At 48.3% G+C, this 23,423-nt stretch overlaps 1 protein-coding gene across 3 annotated transcripts in view; it reads left to right on the top strand.

Annotated features, from left to right (window-relative positions):
* Positions 1-23,423, top strand: part of bmpr1ba (bone morphogenetic protein receptor, type IBa) — a 99,672-nt gene that overhangs the window by 58,622 nt on the left and 17,627 nt on the right. For 2 of the 3 annotated variants that reach the window (XM_018758357.2, XM_018758358.2), the window contains one exon: positions 16,252-16,528. In XM_018758357.2, coding sequence (XP_018613873.1) covers positions 16,453-16,528 — 76 coding nt within the window. In that variant the 5' untranslated portion in view covers positions 16,252-16,452. Of the gene's footprint in view, positions 1-16,251; positions 16,529-17,064; positions 17,125-23,423 lie in introns of those variants that run through there. The other variant, XM_018758359.2, reaches the window with a different exon arrangement.

Genomic DNA, 23,423 nt, shown 5'->3' with positions numbered 1-23,423 from the left:
TCCTGGTCAGTGTGTGATACTGATCCTGCACACCCATTCTGGCCACCAGCGGGAAGCTCATCCTCGGGGTGGGGGTTGAGCGCGTGTGGCCGTGGTGGTTACGGACGGGCGGGGAGAGCCGCTCGCGGACCCCGACAGTGGCCGCGCTATGTTTGGGAGCTGAAGCGCAGCTGATGGTACTCGCGGTGACCCCCTGCACCTGGCTGGGGGCAGCGGTGCCGATCCCTCCATTGTGTCCAGCAGCTGCGTCCAGAGTAGCCCCACCCTCCGTTTGCTCCCAAAGGAAGCACTTTTATTCGCTTCACATGACAGCATGACTGAGATATCAAAGCAAGCGTGTTAGATGCAAAATGACCCTTCAAACAGTGAATAGTTGTTAATTAGGAGAATATGCAGGTGTGTTCACAATTAAAGCAATCATGGAACCAAAAATGCGGTATCGTATCATCAGCGGCCGGCCTTCTGAAATCCTCGGGTTTTCATGAAGGACAATTGGTTTCTCCTAGAAAAGGGCTGAGGAAACTCTATTGTTGGTGTTGTTCTGGGGAAGCAAGCATCTCGTTGCACTTCCACATCGGTTCTGGTCCTTATGTTCCGCTTCATGATCCTTCCGTATTATGCCATGGCATTTCTCACTTTACCATGATTCATCATGGGTGGATGTTGTGCTTTTGCGTATTGATAAAGCGAGGCAGTCGCTGAACCAGCTATACATTTACGTTTACATTTGTTTTATTTTATTTCATTTTATTTTTCTCCAATGCTTTCTTACAACGTCAGGTTTGCATAGTAACCTACACTTATAGAGCTGGGTAATTTTACTGCATCAAGTTAGGGTTAAGTTCCTTAATCAAGGAAACTGCATCAAGAACAGGGATTTGAACCCTTTCTCTTTTGATTGCAGTGTGACGTCTTGATCCGTTACACCTCCTGCTACCTCTACCACAGTTCCAAGTCCCATAGTTGTTAAAGGCATGTAAAGGTTGCTAGTTCAATTCCCAGGAGGCTCCGTGCTGCTTTTTCCAGGCTACGTAATCTGGATCACTTAAATAAAAAAAGCTTAACTAAAGTAAAGCCTTACTTTTTATAATTTAGGGGGAAAAAAGTCTACTAAACAATTTGTTCATAAATTCCCATTTATGTCGTTTGGTATCAGTGAAATTAACGTTCTTGGCTCAAGGGATTTGAATGTGTGCGTTGACGGTTTACGGATATTTGCATGTTACTTACCGGTTCCGGAGCGATGACTGAGGAGCTTCTCGACTCCCGGTAGGACCAGCAGAGTGACTTACAGGAGGAGCTGCTTCTTGGACTCGGCTTCTCTGCCCGACGTCTCTCTCCACGTGTGGCGTACCCTCTGGGAGCGTCACCTGCACACCGATAGCAGCTTCGTTCTTTGGCTACTTTAACGTACCTTGTCCAACACGTCTATGTTAAAAGACCAACCTTACTTTTTTTGCTGCGTGTCCTGTGCTGCTGTTGTGCGTGCTGCCTGGTATACCATCCATGTACTCTGCAGGCTACCTGTTGTTTTACTTTGCTCTTGTAGACGATCTTCTAGTCTGCAGGGCAGATTCTTTTTCTTCGACTTCACACTTGTTGCCATAAGCGCCTACCCTGTGTTGCCCGCTGAAATGCTGGAAGAAGTCCAAGCTCGCTTGAACTGCACATTGAGCTTGTTAGGGAAGTTTGGACTGAATTTATCGGGCAGCGCGCCACCCGCCCGCCCTCGGGATTAGAACGTGTGGACGCTTGAGCTCCTCTGATGCACGCAGCCTCATCGGTTTGATCACAGTGAACAAAATGTAATTTCATGCATTTGAAGTCTCCCGTAAAATATTGGAGGTATTTAGATTAAAATGTTTTTCCCTTCTTTCATGCCTTTATTCACTAATCTTCATTTCCATTGGAGGATATTTTTTAATCAGTAACAAAGCCTCCCAGTTCAACACACATCTCGATCGGTGATTAGTACAGTTAAAATGCATCAGTCCGGCTGCTAATAACTAATCAATACAGGTGTCAGTGAGAGGAACCCGATGAGCACTTTTTTAATACCCTAAATTCAGCCATAACTTTCTGACAATTTGTCAAATTAAGAAGCTGGAAACTCGCGATAAACACGGTGAGTAACTTCACGACGGCCGAGTCGGCTCTGTTTTGGGACGAACTCGTTCAGAGGAATGCGCGCGTGCTGGAGGAGACCTACCGGCTAGTGTACAAAGTGTAGAATGTGGGCTGGGAGGAAGAAATGTGTTTTTACATGTCGCTGTCTGAAACTGGATCTCATGAATATCAACAGCGGCCTCTGTTTGGGAGACGCCTGTATGGAAACGGCCGATGTTGCGCTTTGCCTTTTAAACTCCCGAGTGGTACGGCTTTGGTGGCGGGTCCAAGTAGGCCTAGGCCTGCCGGCCAATAGCAGCAATGCCTAAAACGAGTAAAGTGGAAACGGGTAGAATAATGCCCTGTCGAAGAGCACAAAAGCGAAACCTTTGCGGAGGACTGGTGAACACCGCTTAAGCCGGATTCTCAGTAGGGTCAGTAAAGGCCACACTCTCATCGATAAAATTTTTGGAAAATGTTCATTTTAATGAAACTTAAACTTGTAAACTGATTAATACGTTAAAAGAAAGTGTAGCTAGACTTACCGAAAGCTGCGGATAGTAGTTGTGAGAGCGATCGCCCTGCTGTTGGCCGGTCCCAGGTTCGAATCTGCCGTGAACTTCTGCCAAGTCCGTTTCTGCACCAATTCCAGCCAGTTCTTTGCATTTCCTCTAGAGGGAGCCCTTCGGAACAGCATGAGCGAGACATACTGTACATGCTTATTGATTGTCAAAGGCAAAGAGTCCCACCTTTCTTCCATCCGTTGATAATGTGAGGTCAGACACACAAGACATCTGGAAGTAAAATAAACCCCAGTCTACTTCTGTATTTATTTCTTCAAGAAATTATTTAGAAATATTCACGAGTCAACGAACGTCAGTACTCTAAATAAGTGATTCATGCGGCCTCCTAAAAGCTGCAGTAATTTCAGGTACCTGAGAGTTCGGTGTGGAAAATGGGGGCTCAGCATGTAGCACTGGTGCCTCACAGCTTCTGAGCATTTTTTGGATGTTGGTTTGAATCCAGCTCAATCTCCATGGATTGCATGATCTGTCCATGTTTGTGTGGGTTTCCTCTGGGCGCTCTGGTTTCTGCCCATAGTGCAAGGATGTGTTTCACGTGCATTTGTGTGTGTGTGTGTATATATATATGTGTATGCATGCGCGCATTTTTGCACTGTGATGGACTGCAGTCACGGGAGGGGGGGGGGCACAGTGGCACAGTGGCGCAGTGGGTTTGACCAGGTCCTGCTCTCCGGTTTGTCTGGGGTTCGAGTCCCCGCTTGGGGTGCCTTGCAATGGACTGGCGTCACGTCCTGGGTGTGTCCCCTCCCTCTCCAGCCTTATGCCCTGTGTTGCTGGGTTAGGCTCCGGCTCCCTGCGACCATGTATCAGATAATAGATGGACAGGTCAACGTTTATTTTATAAAATATAAAGTCTTTCATGTCTGTATGCGCACATGACTCTCTTTAAGGCATGCTGCATGTGGCAGAATTGAGGTGCACAGAACAATGTTTAGTGCTGCGAAATCCAAACCATGTTGGGTTTCATGTTTGCATGCAGTGGGGTGGGGGGACGCGTCTGTGGAAAGGACACGGTTCACACGCCACAGCAGGCCGCAGCTCCACGTTTTGCTCGGCGCCTGTAACCACATTAGAGGCTTGACGTGAGCCATGTTGTCAGCTGATTAGATTCTGTCGTCGGTGAACTCGCGGTGCCCCTTCATCCGGCACCGCGCAGGCGCGGGGCCGCGTTGCGTTCGCACCCCCACCACCCCAGTCTTCTTGCTGGCAGCGAGAGATTGTGCAAAGCCCACGGCGTCGCCACCGGGCTCCCTTACCGGACCCTGCGTCCCTTCGGAGCGCCGCAGCCCCACCGGGCGAGTCTGTCAGACCCCCGGCTCTTGTTTTCGCACAAAACCTCGTGGCCGCAACAGTGGCTGTGCGTCCAGGCCGCGAATGGGGGGTGACGCTGTCCCCCTCCTTGCCTCCCCGTGTATCCGTCCTTTCTTTGCTCGCTCGTTACGGTCCCTGGTTCCCCCTGGATGTGCCGGTAATTGGCACCTCGCTTTTTGTGCGCCCTAATTGGGGCAGGGAGCCAGGCGGCGCCACTGTGTTGTGATAATCCTTGTTAGCGCTCTGTGTAATCTCTTTGTGTGCGTGGCGTGAACGCGGGGGTGAGGGCGTGAACCCCGCGCCGCTGCGGCGCTCACCCGTGGCGAACCTTGACGCCCTGCTCCGCCGAGTGAAGGGGATGGGGGGGAGCAGCCTGCTCGTAAAGGCCTTGTCAGGGAAAATGGAATTCGACTCACAGCTCTGTCCCAAAAAAAACACAGTAAACGCAGAACTGCGGTAAACATGACCGTGCAGCAGGTGGCCCGGTGGTTAAGGTACAGGGCAATGGGATACAGGTCTGCATCAAAGGTATTTGACTCATCTGGCTTTATAAGCAGACAGGATGAGTAGAAACGTAATGTGAGAAAACCTGTAACTAAGTCCTGACTCGAACCCCTCTCTGTGTGTGAGCTTTTCACGGTTCGCAGGTATGTTAACGCACACCAAATTGTTTTGCATTTATACCTCCTCCTTTTGTTTTAGGCTTTAGCTGCTACAGGCTGTGAAAGTATGCTGGTGCACATGTCACCGTGGGCCCCTGGTATCCGTCGAGCTGCCCCGGGGGTGTCACACGGCCTGCAGATGCCCGCCCCCCCCCCCGCCTCCAAGTCCGCAGGGTGTTGACGCCAGCGGCTCTCGGGCCACCCGGCCGAACAGGGAGCGCATCCCTCCTAATGTGCTCAGACAGGTGTGGGGGTCGCTGAGGGTTTGTAGGGCACTGCGCTGACCCCCAGTGGCAGGGCCTTGCTCACCCAGCCATAATTAGGCCCCTGCTTAACAGAACCCCCCCCAACTGCCACCGCTTTCTTTCTCTCTTTCACCCTCTCTGTTGCCCTGTTTTCCTCTCTCTTTTATACTGGCAGGCTCAGCCCCCGAGGAGCGATTGCTTTGTTGAGAAAAGCAGCTGTCTTTCTCCTGAAAAACACTGTGTGTTGTACGACAGAAGAGGCCCGCAGCGGGACGGATACCCTTTTACACACCGAGCGCCCGGCGGAAACTGTGTAAAGCACGCATGTGAAGGAAGGCTCGTGGGTGTGATGGGCGTTTTGCGGGGCTCATGTGATCTGTGATCTAGGATTTTCTGCAGTGTCGTCGCTGACGTGACAGGAAAGACTGCTTACAACCTTCATGGGGACGTTAATGAGTCCGGTACAGGGGTCTTGGTGCACTCTGTGTATACAGCCTCGTTGTGAAATGTTACTGCTTCCTATGGATGAGTGACCCAGTGTAAGTAGTGTATCTAGCAGTGTAAGTCACCACGGTGAATAAGGCGTGTGGGATGGTAACACTACATAGAATTCATTGGAAGTCGCTTTGGAGAAAAGCGTCTGCTAAGTGAATAAATGTAGATGTTTGGTTTCGGTTTCTGAACTGCGCTGCTTCGCCGTGCCGTCTATGCGCTCTCTATCGCCGGTGAGATGCGGACAAGTACGAACGATTACGAATGGCGTGAGCGCTCCAGCGGGGCAGGGCAGCTCTTGGGGTTCATCAGCGGTTCGGTGGGCCTCCTTGGAGCAGGTGCTCTATGACAGCGTCTTTTCGTTGGTTTTCCCGCTGTTTTTCGTTTGTTTGTTTGTTTGTTCTCTGTGGAAACCACTTTATATAAACACCTGCCATATATGTTTGTTTCAGCTGCGAAAACCTGGTTTGTCACCTACCAGACAGGATGCATCTGGGATAAATGTGCACCAGTTGCAGGAGAGGGAAGTGGTTTGGATATGTAGCCTGGTCCGTCGTTGTTGTCGCATATTTACTAGTTGGGTCTGGGGTTCGAGTCCCCCTTGGGGTGCCTTGCGACAGACTGGCATCCTGTCCTGGGTGTGTCCCCTCCCCCTCCAGCCCGATGCCCTGTGTTGCTGGGTTAGGCTCTGGTTCCCCGTGACCCCAAATGGGACAAGCGGTTCAGAAAATGTGTGTGTATTAGTGTGATTAGTTACTTTATTATTAGCAATTATTTTCAAACTTATTATAGTATTAGAAAACTTTGTGATGGTTAAACCAGTAGCCTTGGGGGGGGAACAAATCAGTTTGGTTCATTAACTACCAGTTTGAGTTTGTCTTGTCTCCCCATGTTAGTTATGGAAACCATCTCGTCTGACATGACCTTTTCTTTTTTGAGATCTCCCTCTGCAGGACTTGCAGGACGATGATTCCGGACAAAGGTGACATTGAGATGAATCAAAGTCAGTGTCTTAAATTGACTGGCATTAAATATGAATCAAGCATCATCTTGAAGTGCGTGAATTTGCAGCTCGACCTTTCCAGCAGTGAAAATGCTGTGTCCCGCCGCAATCTTGATGACATCGGCGGAGATTTGGAGCCCTGAGAGGCCGTCCCGTCCTGGCGGGGCCCTGGGCCGCCGTTTGCTTGTTTTCCCTGCCATTTAGAAAGGCGTATCAGGGGCCATGTGGAATTCGCCAGCCTTCGGGAGCGAGTGCAAAGTGACCTCACCTCTCCATCCTCCTCCTCCACTCTGGAAAAAAGAAAGTAAAAAACCGAAGGCACCGAAACACCTCTCTTGTTCTATCGGGACTTTTTGTAGGAACGCTGAGACCTCTTGTTGCCCATAACAACCCCCCTTTTTCCCGAGGACACCTGTATCGGAGCAGTCTTACCCCGCCCTCCCCCCGTCCCGGCCGGGCTCTCGGCCTGTGTGCGACGGGAGCGTCAAAGGGATTAGCGCAGACCCTCCGGAGGAAAGCCGCTCCTTTATCCCGCGACTCCGATAATGCAGGAATGCAATTAAGATGAAGGAAGGAGATCGGCAGTAAATGTACTCACCATTTGTAAGGAGTTTGATACTCATAAAATTATTACTCAAGGAAAAAGAGAGTAAAAATGAGAGACGATAGACGATATTGATCCTGGAGACGAATAGGGGTCATTTCTTTTCGAAAGTGCCAAAAGATGGGACGGGTTTAATGGCGCTTAATGTATAGGAACGACTTAATGAGATTTGTCAAAGGGGAGGGCAGCTTTTCAATGCCGTTGCTATGCTCGTCTGGGGCTGCCAGGATTGAGAGCCAAGGTGTGTGTGTGTCATGCATTAATCAGATGTTCAAATTACATTATTAGCTGCTTACATTTTTTTTTTTTTTTAAAAAAAAAAAAAAAGGTAAATTATACTCTTAAACTTGTCCGGTTACACAGCTCACTCTTTTACCGAAGGAGTTTGCTCACCTATAGGCATCATGATATGTTTAATATAAATAAATTAAGCTCTGTCACCCACCTGTTGCTGTGGGTAGTTTGTTCTCTCAGTTGGGATATTTCATGTATTTCATAGTTAAATAGTTTTTTACGCATTTATTCCACTTTTACGTTGGGATTATTGTGCTTGGCTCTCTGTGGCCTTTATAAGCCTGTGTTTTCCATGTTGGCCTCCTTATTTATTTTCATTCTTTTTCCCCTTTGAGTTCAGAAAAGATTAGCTGAGGTCACAGGTCAAACGAGTACCAATCAGCATTGGGGTCAGAGGTGAGCCCCCGTCTGTTCTCAGGCCCTGATCCCTCGCAGGCCCTGTAGTCCCTCTCTTTCCTCCGAAAACGCTTGTGGCACCTCTGAACAATCCAGCAGTCGACGCATTGGACACACACAGCCATTTGTTTACTCACGTTTGGAATATGAATATAGGTCAGTTGTGCTAAAACCATCTCTGTGTCTCAGGTTGTTTGAGGAGGGCCAATGCAGCCCGAGTTAGACGTTGAGTAATTATTTCACGCCATTTATTGTATAGTTGATATTGACTTACCTACCTGAGTAATTTTTATTGTGTCAATTCAGAGCAAGTACCCTGATTGAAGATACCGTGGTAGGAGTCAAACCCAGGTCCAGCGGTTGCAAGGCGACATCTGCAACCGTTATGCCACCTGCTGTCCCCGCTGAGCAGATACTGTTGTTCAAAGGGACTCGGTTTTTAATTTGCCCCATTTACTTTTATTCAGAGACGCCTGGAGAGCTCCTGTTGGCGGTCTGTGCACCGAGAGGGTGGAAGGTGTTGATGATTTACTTTTTTTCAGTGGAAAGATGTTTTTCTGCAAAGCAACGTATAACTCGTTAGTACGGCTGGACGTTTCCAGCTCAATTATCTTCCTCTCGCGAAGCATGGAAAACTAAATTTCCAGCATCTGAATGTAAAGATTGACGTCCCGAGCCTCTCTTTTGCTATGGCTGCATTATTTGTGTTTGTTTATATTTGTCGTACTCATTCATGGACACGGTTACAGAAGAGGTCGTCCCCATGAGCAGCTACAGGACTTTGTGGGTCCGCCGCAAGGTGGTTGTCCCTAGACAGATGACCATGTAGTGGGGTCTGCCTCCCTCCCTGCAGACACCATGTTCACGCATTCAAAATAGGGTAATGGGTGGTGATGAATAATAAATTAAAGACTACGAAATGAAATATGCAGTAACTCATGGTGTTTCGCAGTTCACCTGAGCAGGGCAGGGAGCGATGGTGTCTGCGTGCGGCAGTCATCACGCATCCTAATGACCAAACCTTACATCGTGGAGGATGAATGTGTCTTCCTGCAGTGCGCTTTCGGCTCTGCCCCTGGGTGGTCCGCCAGGGGTGTTTTTACAGAGCGGTGGGGGTTGCTGACCAGGTGGCTTCTCAAAGACCTGTCAAAACACCCTTTGGCTGTGGGTGTGCACTCCATTTGACACATTGCGGACAGGTGTACTTTACAACATCCAACCTACAGGATGACTAAGGTCATACTCATTTGGTCTGTAGGTCATGTCGTGATGTACGGAACCAAATTTACATTCATAATATTGTAGCTTTTTTTTTTTTCTTTCCCTAAAGGGCCTCTCAGTGCCTGGGTGGTGCGAGAGGACGTGGGTTCGATTCCTGCTCAGTCTGTGTGGAGTCTGCATGTTCTCTCCGTGTCTGCGTGGGTTTCCTTCGTGCACTCTGGTTTCCTACCACAGTCCAAACATTTGCAGTTTAGCTGGACTGGTGTAGCTAAGTTGCCCTTAGTGTGTGAATGGGTTAGTGATTGTGTGTGTGTGGCTAACCCGCGATGGACCGGCGTCCCGTTCAGGGTGTAACCCCCTTCAGTCTGGCGCTCAGCGCTTCTAAGATTGGCTCCAGTTCACTGAAACCCTGCTCAGGACAAGCGGTTATGGAAATTGAATGGATAGATATGTTGCTTTACGGAAAATATTCAGAAAAATGAATAAACAGTAAATAGTAACCAAACAAAGAGGGTGCACGGTGACGCAGCGGGTTTGGCCGGGGCCTGCTCTCCGGTGGGTCTAGGGTTCGAGTCCCGCTTGGGGTGCCTTGTGATGGACTGATGTCCCGTCCTGGGTGCGTCCCCTCCCCCTCCAGCCTTACGCCCTGTGTTGCCGGGTTAGGCTCCGGTTCGCCACGACCCCGCTTGGGGCAAGCGGCTTCAGAAAATATGTGTGTGTAGTAACCAAACACTATAGAAACCAGGACAATCTGTAGGTGAGGATGAATGCCTCCCTAGATCAGAGATCATCTCTATCCATACTGATGTGCCTGACGTACAAATAACATTATTGTTTTTTTTTATTATATTGTTGCGTCTCAAAGATTTCTGCTGCGATGTGACCATGCAGCTTTTAGGTTGTGTGGACTCTTCCTTGGAGGCCATGCCAGCTGCTGCCAGTTGCTGCCCACTGCTGTGACAGGGTTCCTTCTGACTCCATCTGAACAAGAAGGGTTCCGTCGCCAGGAGGTCACACTGTAGTCCTACAACGTACACATGACTACCTGTCCCCCTCCCCTTGTGTTTCCTGGGGGTTTCATGTGCTCCAAGCCCCTCCAGTGTGGAATCCTGTCTGTTATCCTAGAGGAAATTGCGGAGACGTGTCCCCAACCGTGTGGTTAACTGATCGGATCTCTGAGCACCTTCACATCGTGGTGCGTGTCGGATTTCAGTCACACAGCTGCTGGTCATCCCTTCTGTCTCGTGGCACAGCAAAAGGACCTGGTTTTATTTTAAGGGATGGGGGTAGGGACTTGAAGGTGGGGGTTGCCAACCACTGTTTATCTAACAGAGGCAGTGTAATTTTTTACTGAAGGGTTTTCATTCTTGAATGTAAAGGACTTATTCCAATTTTTTTTTAGCAGACGCTTTTCTCCAAAGCAACTTCCAATGAACTCTATGTAGTGTTATCAGTCCACACACCTTATTCACTAAGGTAACTTACACTGCTAGATACACTACTTATACTGGGTCACTCATCCATACATCAGTGGAACACACACACACTCTCTGTCACTCACTCTGTCACTATGGATGAACCTGAACAGCATGTCTTTGCAGTGTGGGAGGAAACCAGAGCACCCGGAGGAAACCCACGCAGACACGGAGAGAACATGCAAACTCCACACAGACTGAGCGGGGATCGAACCCACGTTCTCTCGCACCACCCAGGCTCTGTGAGACAGCAGTGCTACTAAAATTAAAATTCTCATTTGTACTGTATCTGTCAACACAGATGCAGCTCACTTCTGAGTGAACTTTAAACACATACACTAATAGTATACTCAAGGCACATAAACAAATGCACACAACGTGGCATGTCATTTAATTGCTTTCATTTCCAAATGAACAAGTCACAGTCGGTGGTTTGCCTCCTTCAGCATTGACCACGGTAGATTACTATGGACTGTAAAGGACCTTGGCACTTTGCCTTGGCTGTTTTCAGTTGACATGAACTTGTTTCTAGCTGGAGTTTAGATCTGCAATCACCTACAGTCAGGATTTACATTTGCATTAATTCGTTTAACAGATGCTTTTCTCCAAAGCGACGTACGTCTCATAGAAAATACAATGTGTGCGTTACATTAGGAGAAAGACACTTGCAGATATGTGTGACTCTTAAGTACACTTAGTTTCCTTCACCATATGCATCGACGTTCATCGCACAAGTAGCTGCGTAAAACTTTACCAGAATATTGCCGATTCCTAATTACCTTTTTAATGAAAATTCACTATTGGCCTCAGGCCCACTGAACAGCTCCCCTAGTGGTTGGAGGCCAAGTTTACACTCTCGTTGACTTTGAGGAGTAACCTTGAGCTTATGGCTCTAACCCTGAGTTTTTGCAGTCCCTCCTGTAGTTGCTTGGGTGCAGCTGATGATTTGAGAGAGACAAGTGTCGCAAAGTACAGCTTTGTGCGTCACTGATACGCTGCTGCCATTGCTTTGTTGTGTAACTCATGACCTCACCTTAAGTTACTTTTGTTTTAAATGTTTATACTGCAAGGTTTCTTTGTTTAGCGGTCGCTTTTCTCCAGAGCAATCTGCAATGCGAATGTAACTACAATGAGTTACCCATTTGTACGGCTGGACGGTTTTGACTGGTGCAGTCAGGGTTAGTACCTGGATCAGAAGTACCACATTCAAAAGTGGGATGTGGGATTAGAACCGGACTACTTTAAGCACAAGGCAGCAGCTCTAACCACTACACTCCTTGCATATTTCACCGGTGTAAATTGATGCAAAGTGCCTTTCTGTAGTGTACTTTCTCTCTCTCAAGACTTGTACCAACAACCTCCTGGTTGCAGGTATTTCCTTAAACCAAGAGTGATTTGGAACGGAGCTGTAGAGTGCCCGCAGGCTTTTCTGGCCGATGTTCACGCTGGGGTTTGACGGACGCTTCCGGACTTCAGGGGCAGCGCCGAGGCAGTCGAGCCTGTCCGGGATGAAGGGAGGTCGCCCCTTACCGTGTTAGCTAGTGTGGAGGGTAAATCGGCAGCGACAGAAACTCTGGCCAAAGTGAGAACGCAAATCGGTCCAGCTCCCTCACATCAGCACACAACCCACCTTTGACCCCAAACTGGGCCAGAAACGAGAAGGTGGGTCACAGGAGTAGAGGGAAAAGCGTTCTCAAAATTTACTTGAATCTTTGTGTCCTGATTCTGCGTTCTTAGGTGCTTTGTAATATGCTGTACTTCCTTGCCTTGTACCACACATTTGCACTGTCCTCTCCAGAATTGTCGTATGGGCCATTTATTGAAAAACCAGCAAACCCATTTCAAATTGATCATGAAAAATATTGATATTATACATCATGTAATCGAATTATCACATTATCTTGCAATCTCTTTTGACCGTGCATTTTAGAATGAAAACCGTGCTTCATTCTTTCGTCGTCAGTAGCAGCTTTAATTTCAGCAGCACCCAATTCAGGGTCGTCTGAGCCTGTGCCAGAAAAATATGGTGTGTGGCAAGGGGCACCCTGGATGGACCGCTGGTTCACGGCAGGACATACACACTACAGGCAATTTAGAGTAATCGGTCCACCTGACACCTGTCTTTGGACTGTGGGAGGAAACCCGAGAACCCTAGCAGACCCACATGGACACGGACAGAACATGCAAACTCCACACAGACTGAGCAGAGTATGAAGTCATGGTCTAACTTACAGTTCTGGAGCTGTGAGGCACCAGTGCTACCTACTGTGCCTCATGACACTCGATTAAGGTGGCGGTAATAATCTGCAGTTTTTCCTTATGTTTTTATAAAATAAATTTCAGGGAATTGTAAGGTGATTAATCTCCGTTGCCCCGTTGTTTATTCTTGTCTTGCGCCCTACTGTCAGCTTTGCCATGCTGAGAGAGGGGTCAGGCCGAGGGCACGTGCACGCTGCAGGTTACGGTGTTGTGCACACGGCTCCGAGGAGAAGGAATGGGCTGTTTATCTCTTATAATGTGATAATGTTTCAGCCGTAAGCTGATTATGATCGGCAGGTTGGACCGGGAGAGCGGGAGGAATAGCAGGAAAGGCAGGAGAGAGAGGCGGTTGAAATGAGAGAGTGCCGAGCACTTTTTCCATTTTTATTTCACCTTTGTTCACGTGACGCATCCGTCGTCATGTTCGGTGCCGGCGCTGTTTTCCGGCCGAACAGCTGTCGTTGAGTCCGGCCTCGAACCGTTGTCGAGGCTCCGGGAATCTCGGTAGATTTGTCGTCGCGCCGAAGGCTGCTGGATGGGGATGGAGGTGTGACAGCTTGCTGGGGTCCGCCACACTCTTTTCACGCGAAACATCTCACACCATCCACTTAAGAGGGGCCGCGGCCCCTCCGGGGCGTTGCGTTCGAGGCTGTTAATGTTTTGAGCGCTTGTGGCCAACTTGATGTAATTTCTGTAATAGTGTTCCGCTAATCGGCTTAACTTGTGATCCTCCACCTTTTTCCTAATTTCACACTGGTGGCCGTGAAGCCGCACGAGGGACCGTGTTTTTACTCGTGTCGGGGTGTTCGGCTGAGCCGTCACCCCCGTGTGGGTGGGGCCAGGAATCGGGTGGGGGTCCAGATGCCTGACGTGCAGGCCCTTTTAGCACGAGTTGTACGTCTGCTGGCGTGAACACCGGAATCTGACAACGCCCTGTACTTTACACCAAAAAGCAGCTCAACATGTTTCATTTCAAGCGACGGGACATAATTCAGTCATGTTCCTCAAAGGTTTAACGGCAGGTGTTCCTCTATAGCTGCGAACCTGCAACAGCATCCCAATCGATGCGAACTACTGCGGTTCGCCCTCTTCGACGCTGACCTCTTTTACTTTCAGGCCTCTCTACTTAAACTTGTAATGTGTTTTCTGCCCTGCCACTAGGGATTCCTGCCTCTGTCCTCTTTATTATATGTAGTATGTGCCTAATTTGTGGATCTTTGTTCGCAGTTAGTAGACGTTTGAAGGAGGAGAGGTGCGAGCCTGTAGGGAAGGCGCGCTTTGTCAGCAGTGGAAACCAACCTATTCACGGTGTGCTAAATATACTGTAAATCCACTTTAGCACGTCCATAGTGTTCAAGCGTTTCGCAGTTACTTTCTCACTTCCCACTGTCTCTCACTCAAATTCAGGTTTCTTCAACGTCTTCTCTGTCACGCACGGTAATCGCACGGATCGTTTCGTTGTTGGTTTCTCACACGAAGCAACCGACTTGTTGTAAGTAGTCGGTTAAATTACTAGAAATGTGCTGCAGCTAAGGATTTTATGGGTGTAACACAGTTTCCGGATTTACACGCAGGTGTTATAATTTACAATATTTTAGGTTCTGCCCCATGGAAACGTGTTGGAGAAGGAACGGATGGTAGGACAAGGCCTCAACCTCTGAATTTGTGCTCGTTCCACTAACCATCATCAAGCCGGAACTGAACACGTATCTTTTTTTAATCTAATTTAATCTTGGTCATTCCATGGGTTTGCGGTACGGTGTAGAAGCTGATGATTTTCGGTGGTTAAAAAGCCCAACCCCGTGTTACAGGGCGCATAAATGATATGTAGTAACAGTGGATCTGATTAACCCAAACTGCACATAAATCAGTTATAAACTCTAGATTTAACATGGAAATTCAATTTACATTCCCTACTAGGTCATGTGTCTAATTATGACCGTTATATTCCCGAAATGTTTACTTAAGCATTTAGTGGCGAACACCCCACCAGGGTGGAAAAGGTACAACAGTGAATGCAAAGCGGTTTTTCCTTTCGCTGCACGATTCCCCAGGGACTCACTTCCCGGGTTTTCATAACTGCTGTATTTACAGTATTTATTTGCTTAGCTGACATTTCTGCCCGAAAAACTTGCATAGCCAACACGTTTGCGCAGCTGGATGTTCGCAGATGTGCTTCGGGCACATGCTGGAGGGTATGAGATCACATCCCTTCCCGGGTCTAGATCCTGCAACGGATTTTGTTGTTTTTAACAGTTCTGTGGGAGTTGCTCGACAATCTCACTTTTGTTCTTCTCATGTGGAGATGAAGTGTTGTTTGAACGTTATTTCTCAGTATGTGGGCTGTTTTTCTCAGCTCACTCTACATTGCAGTTTAATACCCTGGTATTTCATATCTCTTGTTACCTTTTTTAGTGTTTCAGCACTTATGCGTTTGCCCCGGGGAGTTTGTACAATCTTTTAGGCATTAGGTGGCGCAGTGGCTACAGCGGTGACCTTGCAGCTGACGGTCCCAGGTTCGAATCCTCACTCCCGCTTGAAAACCATTGAAAAAGGTCTTGTCTTGTATTAACACAGTAAAAATTACCCAACTGTTTAAATGGGTAAATAACTGTAAGTAGCGCAGTATAGAAAACCGATGGTGTAAGTGGCCTCAAACAAAAGAATAAGTTGATTATTTAATCATAGCTTCAGCCATGTTCTCAAATATTTCAATTTAGAAGCGTAAAGAAGTTCATTGATGATGCTAATGCACGAACGGCGTTTTTGGTGCTGAAAGGTGAGCCGACACTGCACCTGGTAAGAGCATTAGTGTCAGGAAGTGGGTTTGGGGGGGGGGGCGAAGGGCTGCGTGTCCTCCGGTGCTGTTCGGCCCTCACGCACCTTTGACCGTGCCTTACTCTCCAGTGTTATTTCAGTTGTTGTTTAGTGAGGTGGACAGCGAGCGACGTGTCCGTCATCCATCATCGGACAAGGCCGCTCCGACACGGTGAGAAGCTTGTAAAGACCCAGCGTGGGTCTCCCCGCCATCTGGCTGGAATGTGGCGTGGGGAGCGGAGTGAGAAAATAGCGTTTGCCTGTGAATTATATTTGTTTGTTTTCTAGCCCCCCCCCCTCCTCTTTTTGTGGGCCGTACAGGGCGATGCGGAAGAATTCCCTCCATGCCGGCCCTTTCTGAAGCGGGTGGATGGTTTTGCACCCCCGAAACACACACAGACCCCTCCGTGCCCTCTCCCGGCCCCAGTGGTTGCTCCCCACCCCTCAACCCCCTCAGCCCCCTCGCTTGCCCCCTGCCCTCCTTTCTTTGGGAAATGGAAGCTCTGGAAGTGTGAGAGGAGTGGGGCGAGGTCAGCGGGGGTGGGCTCGGGGGGTCTGCATGGGCTCAGCTGCTCCTTTGTTGTCCCGTCCACAAGGTGTCTGTCCGGGGACAGTGGGCTGGCCCATCAACACAGGCGGCAGTGTGTAAGCGAGAGGAGAAGCCTGCTAACCCCGTCTCTCTCTCTCTCTCTCTGTTCCCCTCTCTCTCTCCCTCCCTCCCCCTCTTCGCTCGCTCGCTCGCTCGCTCGCCCTCCCTCCCCCTTTCCCTCTCTCCGCTGCAGCTGAGCCGTCAGTTTGGAGAGCAGCGAGAGGCCGGCGTGGGTCTGTGCAGTGCGGCAGTTCTCACACTGCGCAGAGTCGACTCGCGCGCTTTCTCTCCGTCGGAGGCGTGCGCGGTCTCTCGGACGGACCGGAGGGAGGTGCCATCTAGCGCGGTGGCACCGGGGTGGCCCTCGAAGCCTCGCAGACCTGCCTCGTGAAGGATGACGCCGACACCGGGACTTGGTGCGAGGGCTCTTCTGCTGCTGGGGCTGCTGTGTGTCCTGCCGGAGACTCGCGGTGAGTGAAGATGGGCTCTGGGGGGTGGGGGGGGTGCGCTGTCCTGCCTACTTCCCTTTAAAGGAGTATCTTCACAGCTCACTATGATTTTCTGCATGGAGTCGTATAGCCGGAAGCTTTTAGTTGGGCAACTTTGGCTGTTTCTGTTGGGGGGGGTCTGTCCGACCTGTCAAGGTCTTTAGATGGGGGTGGGGGGCACCAGTGTGCCTCCAGCTCCTGGATTATATGGGTGCTGGGGCGTCCATTTCTCCTCTACTCCTGGACTTACGATCTGTGGGCATAATTGTAAAACAAACAATTTCCGTAATTGGATAGATAGATGTTTAATGAGCTTTGTTAAATTTCTGTGTAACATTTTTTCCAATCAGTTTAATTTCTACTGACTTTATTCACATTTATTCATTTAGCGAATGCTTTTCTCCATAACAAAGCTGCTTGAAATTATTTACCCTTTTATACATCTGGGTAGCTTTTACTGTATTACTTCAAGGGTAAGTACCTTGATCAAGGGTACTACAGTGGGAGCAGAGATTTGAACCCAGTTCCTTTTATTGCAAGTGGACAGCCCTAAGGACTACAGTGCCTGCTGCACCACGGTAAATTGTATTTGCATTGTCGCTCGGAAGTACTTGGCTAAAGTTTTTACTTTTATTGACAGTGGAACTATTTGCTTTTTCCCTGCATTTCCACATTTTGGCCTTTTTTTTGGCCAATTTTGTGTTTAACTATATGGATCTGATGCCGAGTATGTTATGTGCAGCCTGTGTCAGTGCACATTTGTTCACACACTCTTGAGTTTTGTGTGGCTTCAGAGAGTCTGCTGCATGAATAAATATACTTGTGTGTGGTCTGGGGTGTTCCACCAATATCTCAATTTTGTTGATGCCTGATCAACATATGTATGTATGTGAGCTGTGGTTGTTTCATTGCACTGTTTGTAAGTTGTGATCTATTCTTGTTGGCTGCTTCAAGATCCAGGCCTGGATGTGTGTTCAGCTGTCTCACACTTGTTAGACACACAGTTGGGCTTTAAGCTTTGAAATTAATCAGGACTTTGGAGTTGTAACGGCAGTACGCACATGCGCGCGCACACACACACACACACACACACACACACACACACACATGCAGCTAGATGTGATCATGCACACGCAGGCAAATCCATATGCACACACTCATGATCGTGAAGAGTCTCTTTTAAATTTAACAAGTCCAATTTGTGGCCCAGCTAACTTTTTTCATCCAAGTGTGGACAGGCACACAGTGAAATCATGCATGAATTTACAAGGGTCATACACCGATAAGTGCCTATTATGGAGAGCTGAGCAGAGCTGTTGACAGAAGGTGTGACTTACAGCAGTTGTGTGATGAAGGGTCATTGTTAGAAGCACTGATCTGGGTTCTTCGGCATCTGCGAGACTCGTTTCTTTTTCTGTCCTAAAGAGAGAGGCCGGCAGCGCTTCCCGAGGACCCCGGACCTCCTCAGTCCCACTCCCGTTGCTCCTGCAGTGGTTGCTGATTGCATTATTAATTTCTGTGGACACTGTTTGACTTGAATGTCAGTTGTTTCTGTCAGCTAGCCCATGTGGTCCTCAGCCTTTGTTATAGTCACTTCTAATCATTTAGCCATAATCTGGCTTCATAAATCACATGTAAAGGGTCCGACATGTGTGCATGTATACATTAGATAAAGTGAGTCTTTTCTTTGCTCCTCCCTCCTCCTTGTCTACCTGTTTTGTCATCAAGGGTCTCTGAGGGCCCCCAAAGTGGCAGGCGTTGCCTGTCTGTTTCAACCCTACAGTGTTGCTCTCTTTGGGCGCACAGAGGCAGACCTGTCTCCACCCAGCTGCACCTGCTCCAGATCCGGGGAAATCCTCCATCCCCGATTGACTCTGTCGGTCTATGGGAGAACGACACCATTTATTCACCCAATGCAGCCCTGGCGAGAAGCTCATCTCACTCCTTTATAACCGTTTCATCACCACACATGCAGGGACTGAGACTGGAAAGCCACATGGCATCGTTTTTCACGTAAAAGTTTACACTCTGGCTTAACAAACCCTTTCATCCACAGTGTGTGATGTTGGTTCATCTCTGGGAAGCAGAGGATGCAACATTCATTTCCACTTTCCCTTCCATAGACCTTTATACCTTTGTTATTCGAGTTTGGTTGGATGAGAGGATGCTTTGGACAGTGAGATCATGGTGGGTTCTATACCTCTGTCATCCAGTGGTTTCTGTTTACCGTGTCCTACTGTCTTTTGTCCTTGGGGGGAGAAGTAGTTGCCTGCATTGAGCTCAGGTCTGCTGCTGTCACCTCTCCCTTTCCGTGACCAGTGACAAACAGCCCCCCCCCTCCTCCCACTCTGCCCCCCCTCCCCCCCCCCCCCCCAGGATGAGAAGAAAGAATGACAGCAGCCACCTTTCTTTCTGCAACTCAAGGAATGAGGAGACTCTGCAATGTAAACAAGGTCACCGCGATCCAGAGCAATCTCAGCCTGACCTTCCGCAAACGCCTTCTCCCCGGGTGTTTTCATGGGGGTGTGAGTGCGTGCGCGGCAGGGGGACGGGGGACGGGGGATGGGGGAGTGTGTTTCAGTGGGGAGTCTTCAGGCAGAGCTGCTCACTGCTCCCTGTCTTTCATACTCAGCGGTCTGTGCGGTCACATTGCAGCGGTCGCTCATTAGTCAAACGCGTTCCTTTGGGACGGCGAGCACTTTGTAGGTACACTTCATTATCTGCGCAAAACTACACGTCTGCCTCGTCTGACAGAGCGGCCCAGGGCAACCGGGAGGGAGGTGCAGTTTTCATATTGTATTAGTGTAAAGAAACCGTATCTGTACCCAGTGCTGTTTTATTAAATGAAAGTACACTTTTGCGAAAGAACACAAGTAAAGGACGTATGTACCGGAACACTTTTCTTTCTAGTGGAGCATTTTCCCACAGCGTAAATGAATATCGGGGTGATTGTTTTCATCAAGTAGCCTGCACACGAAGCCGTTACACCTCTACATGACTACACCTCCTCAATCAGTGCACGTAACTGATGTTCAGATGTGCTGGTTTATGCAGACTGCGCTCACTTGTGGCTCATGAGTCATATTTACCAATCAATGTTATAAGCAGTTTCCAGTTACTGCTGATAGTTGGTTTTTGTGAATTTCAACACAAAGCCCTCACCTTAATCTAAAGCTTTTTTATTATTCCTTTGTGTTTTCTCAGCTGCTGGTTTCCTTGCACGTCTGCCCAGAATGGTGAATAAGTGTCCTACGGCCTGTTTTATAGTGCTTCTGCTACTGTTTATTAAATATTTCATACTGGGGTACTGGCTGTAGATGTTCTGTGTTAGTGTACCGTTAGCGTAGTTAGGAGAGCTTTTCAAATAGAGCATATCTCTTGTTTAAAATAATTGAAAAATCGAAGAATGAAAAGTGTACAAGCCATTCATGTGCCAGTAAATGTGTGAAATAATGAGATTATGCTGTTATAAAATCCACATGATGGGAAGATGCCTATCTGGTGCTGAGCACAGTAAAATACCATTTTTTCATGTTTCTTGGTTTTATTATTTATTCATTTATTTTTTTTTTTGCAAAGTTTTCTCATTCTTGAGCAATAAATGGATGAGAAACCTTTTACTAGCAAAAAAAACCATAACAAGACAGCCGTTTTCTATTTGCTCTGTTGCTATGACATGGGGTTCATGGAGAACGGAAGGTGTTAGGAGACCACTTTCTTAACCACTGCACCACCCTTATTAATGTCTGAGATGTTTTGAAGTAGAAATTTTTGTTTTGGTGTGTAATGTGTCCCTTCAAATGGAGAATGTCCTTCTGATGGTAGGAGACACAGGGAAGCACTCTTGGCATTTAAGTGTGGAGCTCGACTGAACCCGTGTAGCTTTAGGTGACCTTGGGGATCCGAGAGAGGAGGTGGAAGTGAAGAGTACTGCTTGTAATAGCAGATGGGTTGGAGAAGGAAAACATGACTAGGGTAGAAGTTTGTGCATAATTTCTGTGATCTCTGTAAAGTGAAGTACGTTACTGCGTAATTAAAAATGCCTGGTAGCAAAAACCTGAAAGTAAGTTTGTAAATCAAGAATGCGTGGTTGCAGGATTCAGAACGCTGACATTTTTTTTAATCATAACCCAAGAGGAGAGATGCAAAGAGCAAAAAGTGAAATAAAGGGGAGGAAAGTTTTCCCAGCATTTCCCGCATCAGTAGCTTCCTGAAAAGACCCAGATTGTGTTCCTTAGTACAGAAAGTGGTTCGCTCTGCAGGTGAGGTTCGGGGGGGTGTTGTACTGATTGGGGAAGCATGGTGGCACACCTGTGGCTCTCATCCTAGGGGTTGGGAGGTCAAAGGGGTAGAGGTTACCCTGCTTTGGCCAAGCCTTCCTGTAAGTGACACCACCAGGAGACCTGCATCTGAGCCAGGCCTAAACTCCTCACTGTGTCCATTGAGAGATCCGGGCCAGGACCCAGGGCAGAAAGGGCAGGAGGAGAAAGGGTGGGAGGGGTTACTGGGGGGGGTACAGGGGCAGGTTAGACAATGGGACCTTGTATGGTGGGGGGTTCGGTAGTCACTGGTGCTTGCATTAATATGCATGATCTTTTTCCTTTCTTTTTTTTAAATAACCCCTGGTTCGATATCAAAGCAGGGCCAAAAAGAGACCCCAACTACCCCCTAACTCACCCTTTTAGTCAGACAGTTCCGTTACGCCTCACAACCCCTCGGCATCCATCCGGACCGCATGCTTCCTATTTGGATTGGAGAAAGCACTGCCTTCCTTGTCTGGAAAACCATCTCCTACACTTGTCTTTGCTTCGTTTGCTCTCTCTCTCTCTCTCTCTCTCTTCCCCCCCTTCCATCAGCAGCACCCTTTGAAAACCTGCAAAAATGATTGGCTACTTCTGGAAGCTGCGGGTGGAGCTGGGGAGGTGGACTTACGGCCACAGCTAAATGATAGACAGCGGGCAGGTGCAGTTTGAAGCTCTGATGGACGGGGGGGTGGATTAAGCTGAGCATTCTCACGCATTGAGTGAGTGTGGAATCGTTGCACTGTGGTGCTGCGGAGGGTCTGTGGGGTTGTGGGGTGGGGGGGTTACAATGTGTGCCTAAACATGGTGTGGAATACGGTCCGAGTCAGTGGGACTTCCAGTCTGTCACGAGGAATGGGTGGGGGGGACCAGAGAGCGGTGGGTACGGATCATACTAAAAGGTTACCGTTGACAGGAAACTCTGGCCTTTATTTCTGTATTAGTCACTGGCAGGTGGGAATGTTGCACTTTTGATTTGTTCTGTCATATGCAAACTCTGTCCAGACCTGTGTACAGTGCCTGTCTAATATTCCTCTCGAGCACGATGTCATAGTACACAATCAAACTGGTAGCTTTTGTGTCATGGGGTGGCTTTTTCATCTCCCTTGTAGTGTCAGTTTCATGGTTATGCTGAAATCATATTGAAGAGTGTTACCATTGTGTGGAAGAAATCATCTCCCTTGTCAAGACTTTTCTAAATTGTATCAAAGACATGATCTCTGTGGTTTTCTCATCCTTACAGGTGTCATTGTTGTAATTCTTTTGAAGAGGTGAGTTCTCTGGTTCCCTTACTCAAGAAGTGTCATTGTGTTGAAGATTGTTGTGGTCTTTTTGCTCTAGAAGTGCCATTGTGTTCATTGTATTGAAAATCTGCTCTTCAAGCAGTAGCCTTTGTGGAACAAACAGCCACCAGTGCCATGGACTTGAGGAGACGCACTTTAACACCTAGGGTCAGGATCCCCTCTATTGTTTATTTTCTTCAGCAAAGTGTGGCCAGCTAGGAGCTGTTCTTTTGAGCCAACATTTGCAAGCTGGAGTCTCTGGAGAGCAGCTGTTATTGTTTGAGTAGGGTACTTGAGTAGGGTGGTTTAGTAGGGTAGTTGAGTAGGGTGGTTTAGTAGGGTAGTTGAGTAGGGTACTTGGCTTGAATTGCTTCAGTAAAATAACCTGTATAAACTACCAAGTACTGTATATGTGTTTGGAAAAAGCTGTCTGCTAACCAAATGACCACTGTAAGGTGGATAGTGGCATCAGTTATGGGAAAATTGCAGGATAGAAGCTGGTGTGGGGTTGTTCATTACCTCAAACCGCAGTAGCCTTGGACACATTCGGGAGATTTTTTCATCTCAACAGGCTTGATCATCTTTGTGGCAGTCAAACTATACGTTCAGAAGCTGTTGAAAGTGTGATAATCGAAGGTGTACTTCTTTTGTAACCCATGTGGCCTGGAGCATTAGTTTGTCCTGATCCAACTGGGGAATGATATAAATACCTCAGTGGGCAATTTCCTGAAAGAGAACGGACCGCATGTACAGAAGAGAACACACTGTTAATGTGGCAGGACTGTTAATGGATTTTCACCTCTTTTGCACACAAGCCGACCGTCTCCTCTCCTTCGATTCCGTGGGCTAGATTAAGTAGAACGTGTCAGAGAAGTTAACACTGGGGCGGACCGAACGGGCAATTAAACGCAGTCAAAAAGAAATTAAACAAAACGGCCTTCAACCAAAGCCAAGGAGTTTGTGTTTGAATCACTTCCAGTCCATTTACCTCCACGGGGGCCCATTGTGTGCCGAACACGTCCGAAATGGTCGCATTTGAAGAGCTACGAGCCCGTGTTTGCCCGGCGAGATACGGAGGAGACGGCTTGAGGCAACACACCGTGAAATGTGATATGTAGATGGGAGAATAATCACAGGAGAAACAGGGTGAGGTAGCACTGCAAACACAGACAGACAAATTGACCAGCAGGGAGGTTTTTTCTTTTTGCGTGTGCGCGCCGGTCCGCAAACACGCTATCCACACAAACATTGATCACTGCCAGTGGGTGGAAACAGGGGCTACAAATGGATGGA

The sequence above is a fragment of the Scleropages formosus genome, chromosome 17 (genome assembly GCF_900964775.1).
Source record: "Scleropages formosus chromosome 17, fSclFor1.1, whole genome shotgun sequence".
Classification (NCBI taxonomy): domain Eukaryota; kingdom Metazoa; phylum Chordata; class Actinopteri; order Osteoglossiformes; family Osteoglossidae; genus Scleropages; species Scleropages formosus.
The sequence above is the reverse complement of the archived record's forward strand: the minus strand, read 5'-3'. Positions and strand labels throughout refer to the sequence as shown.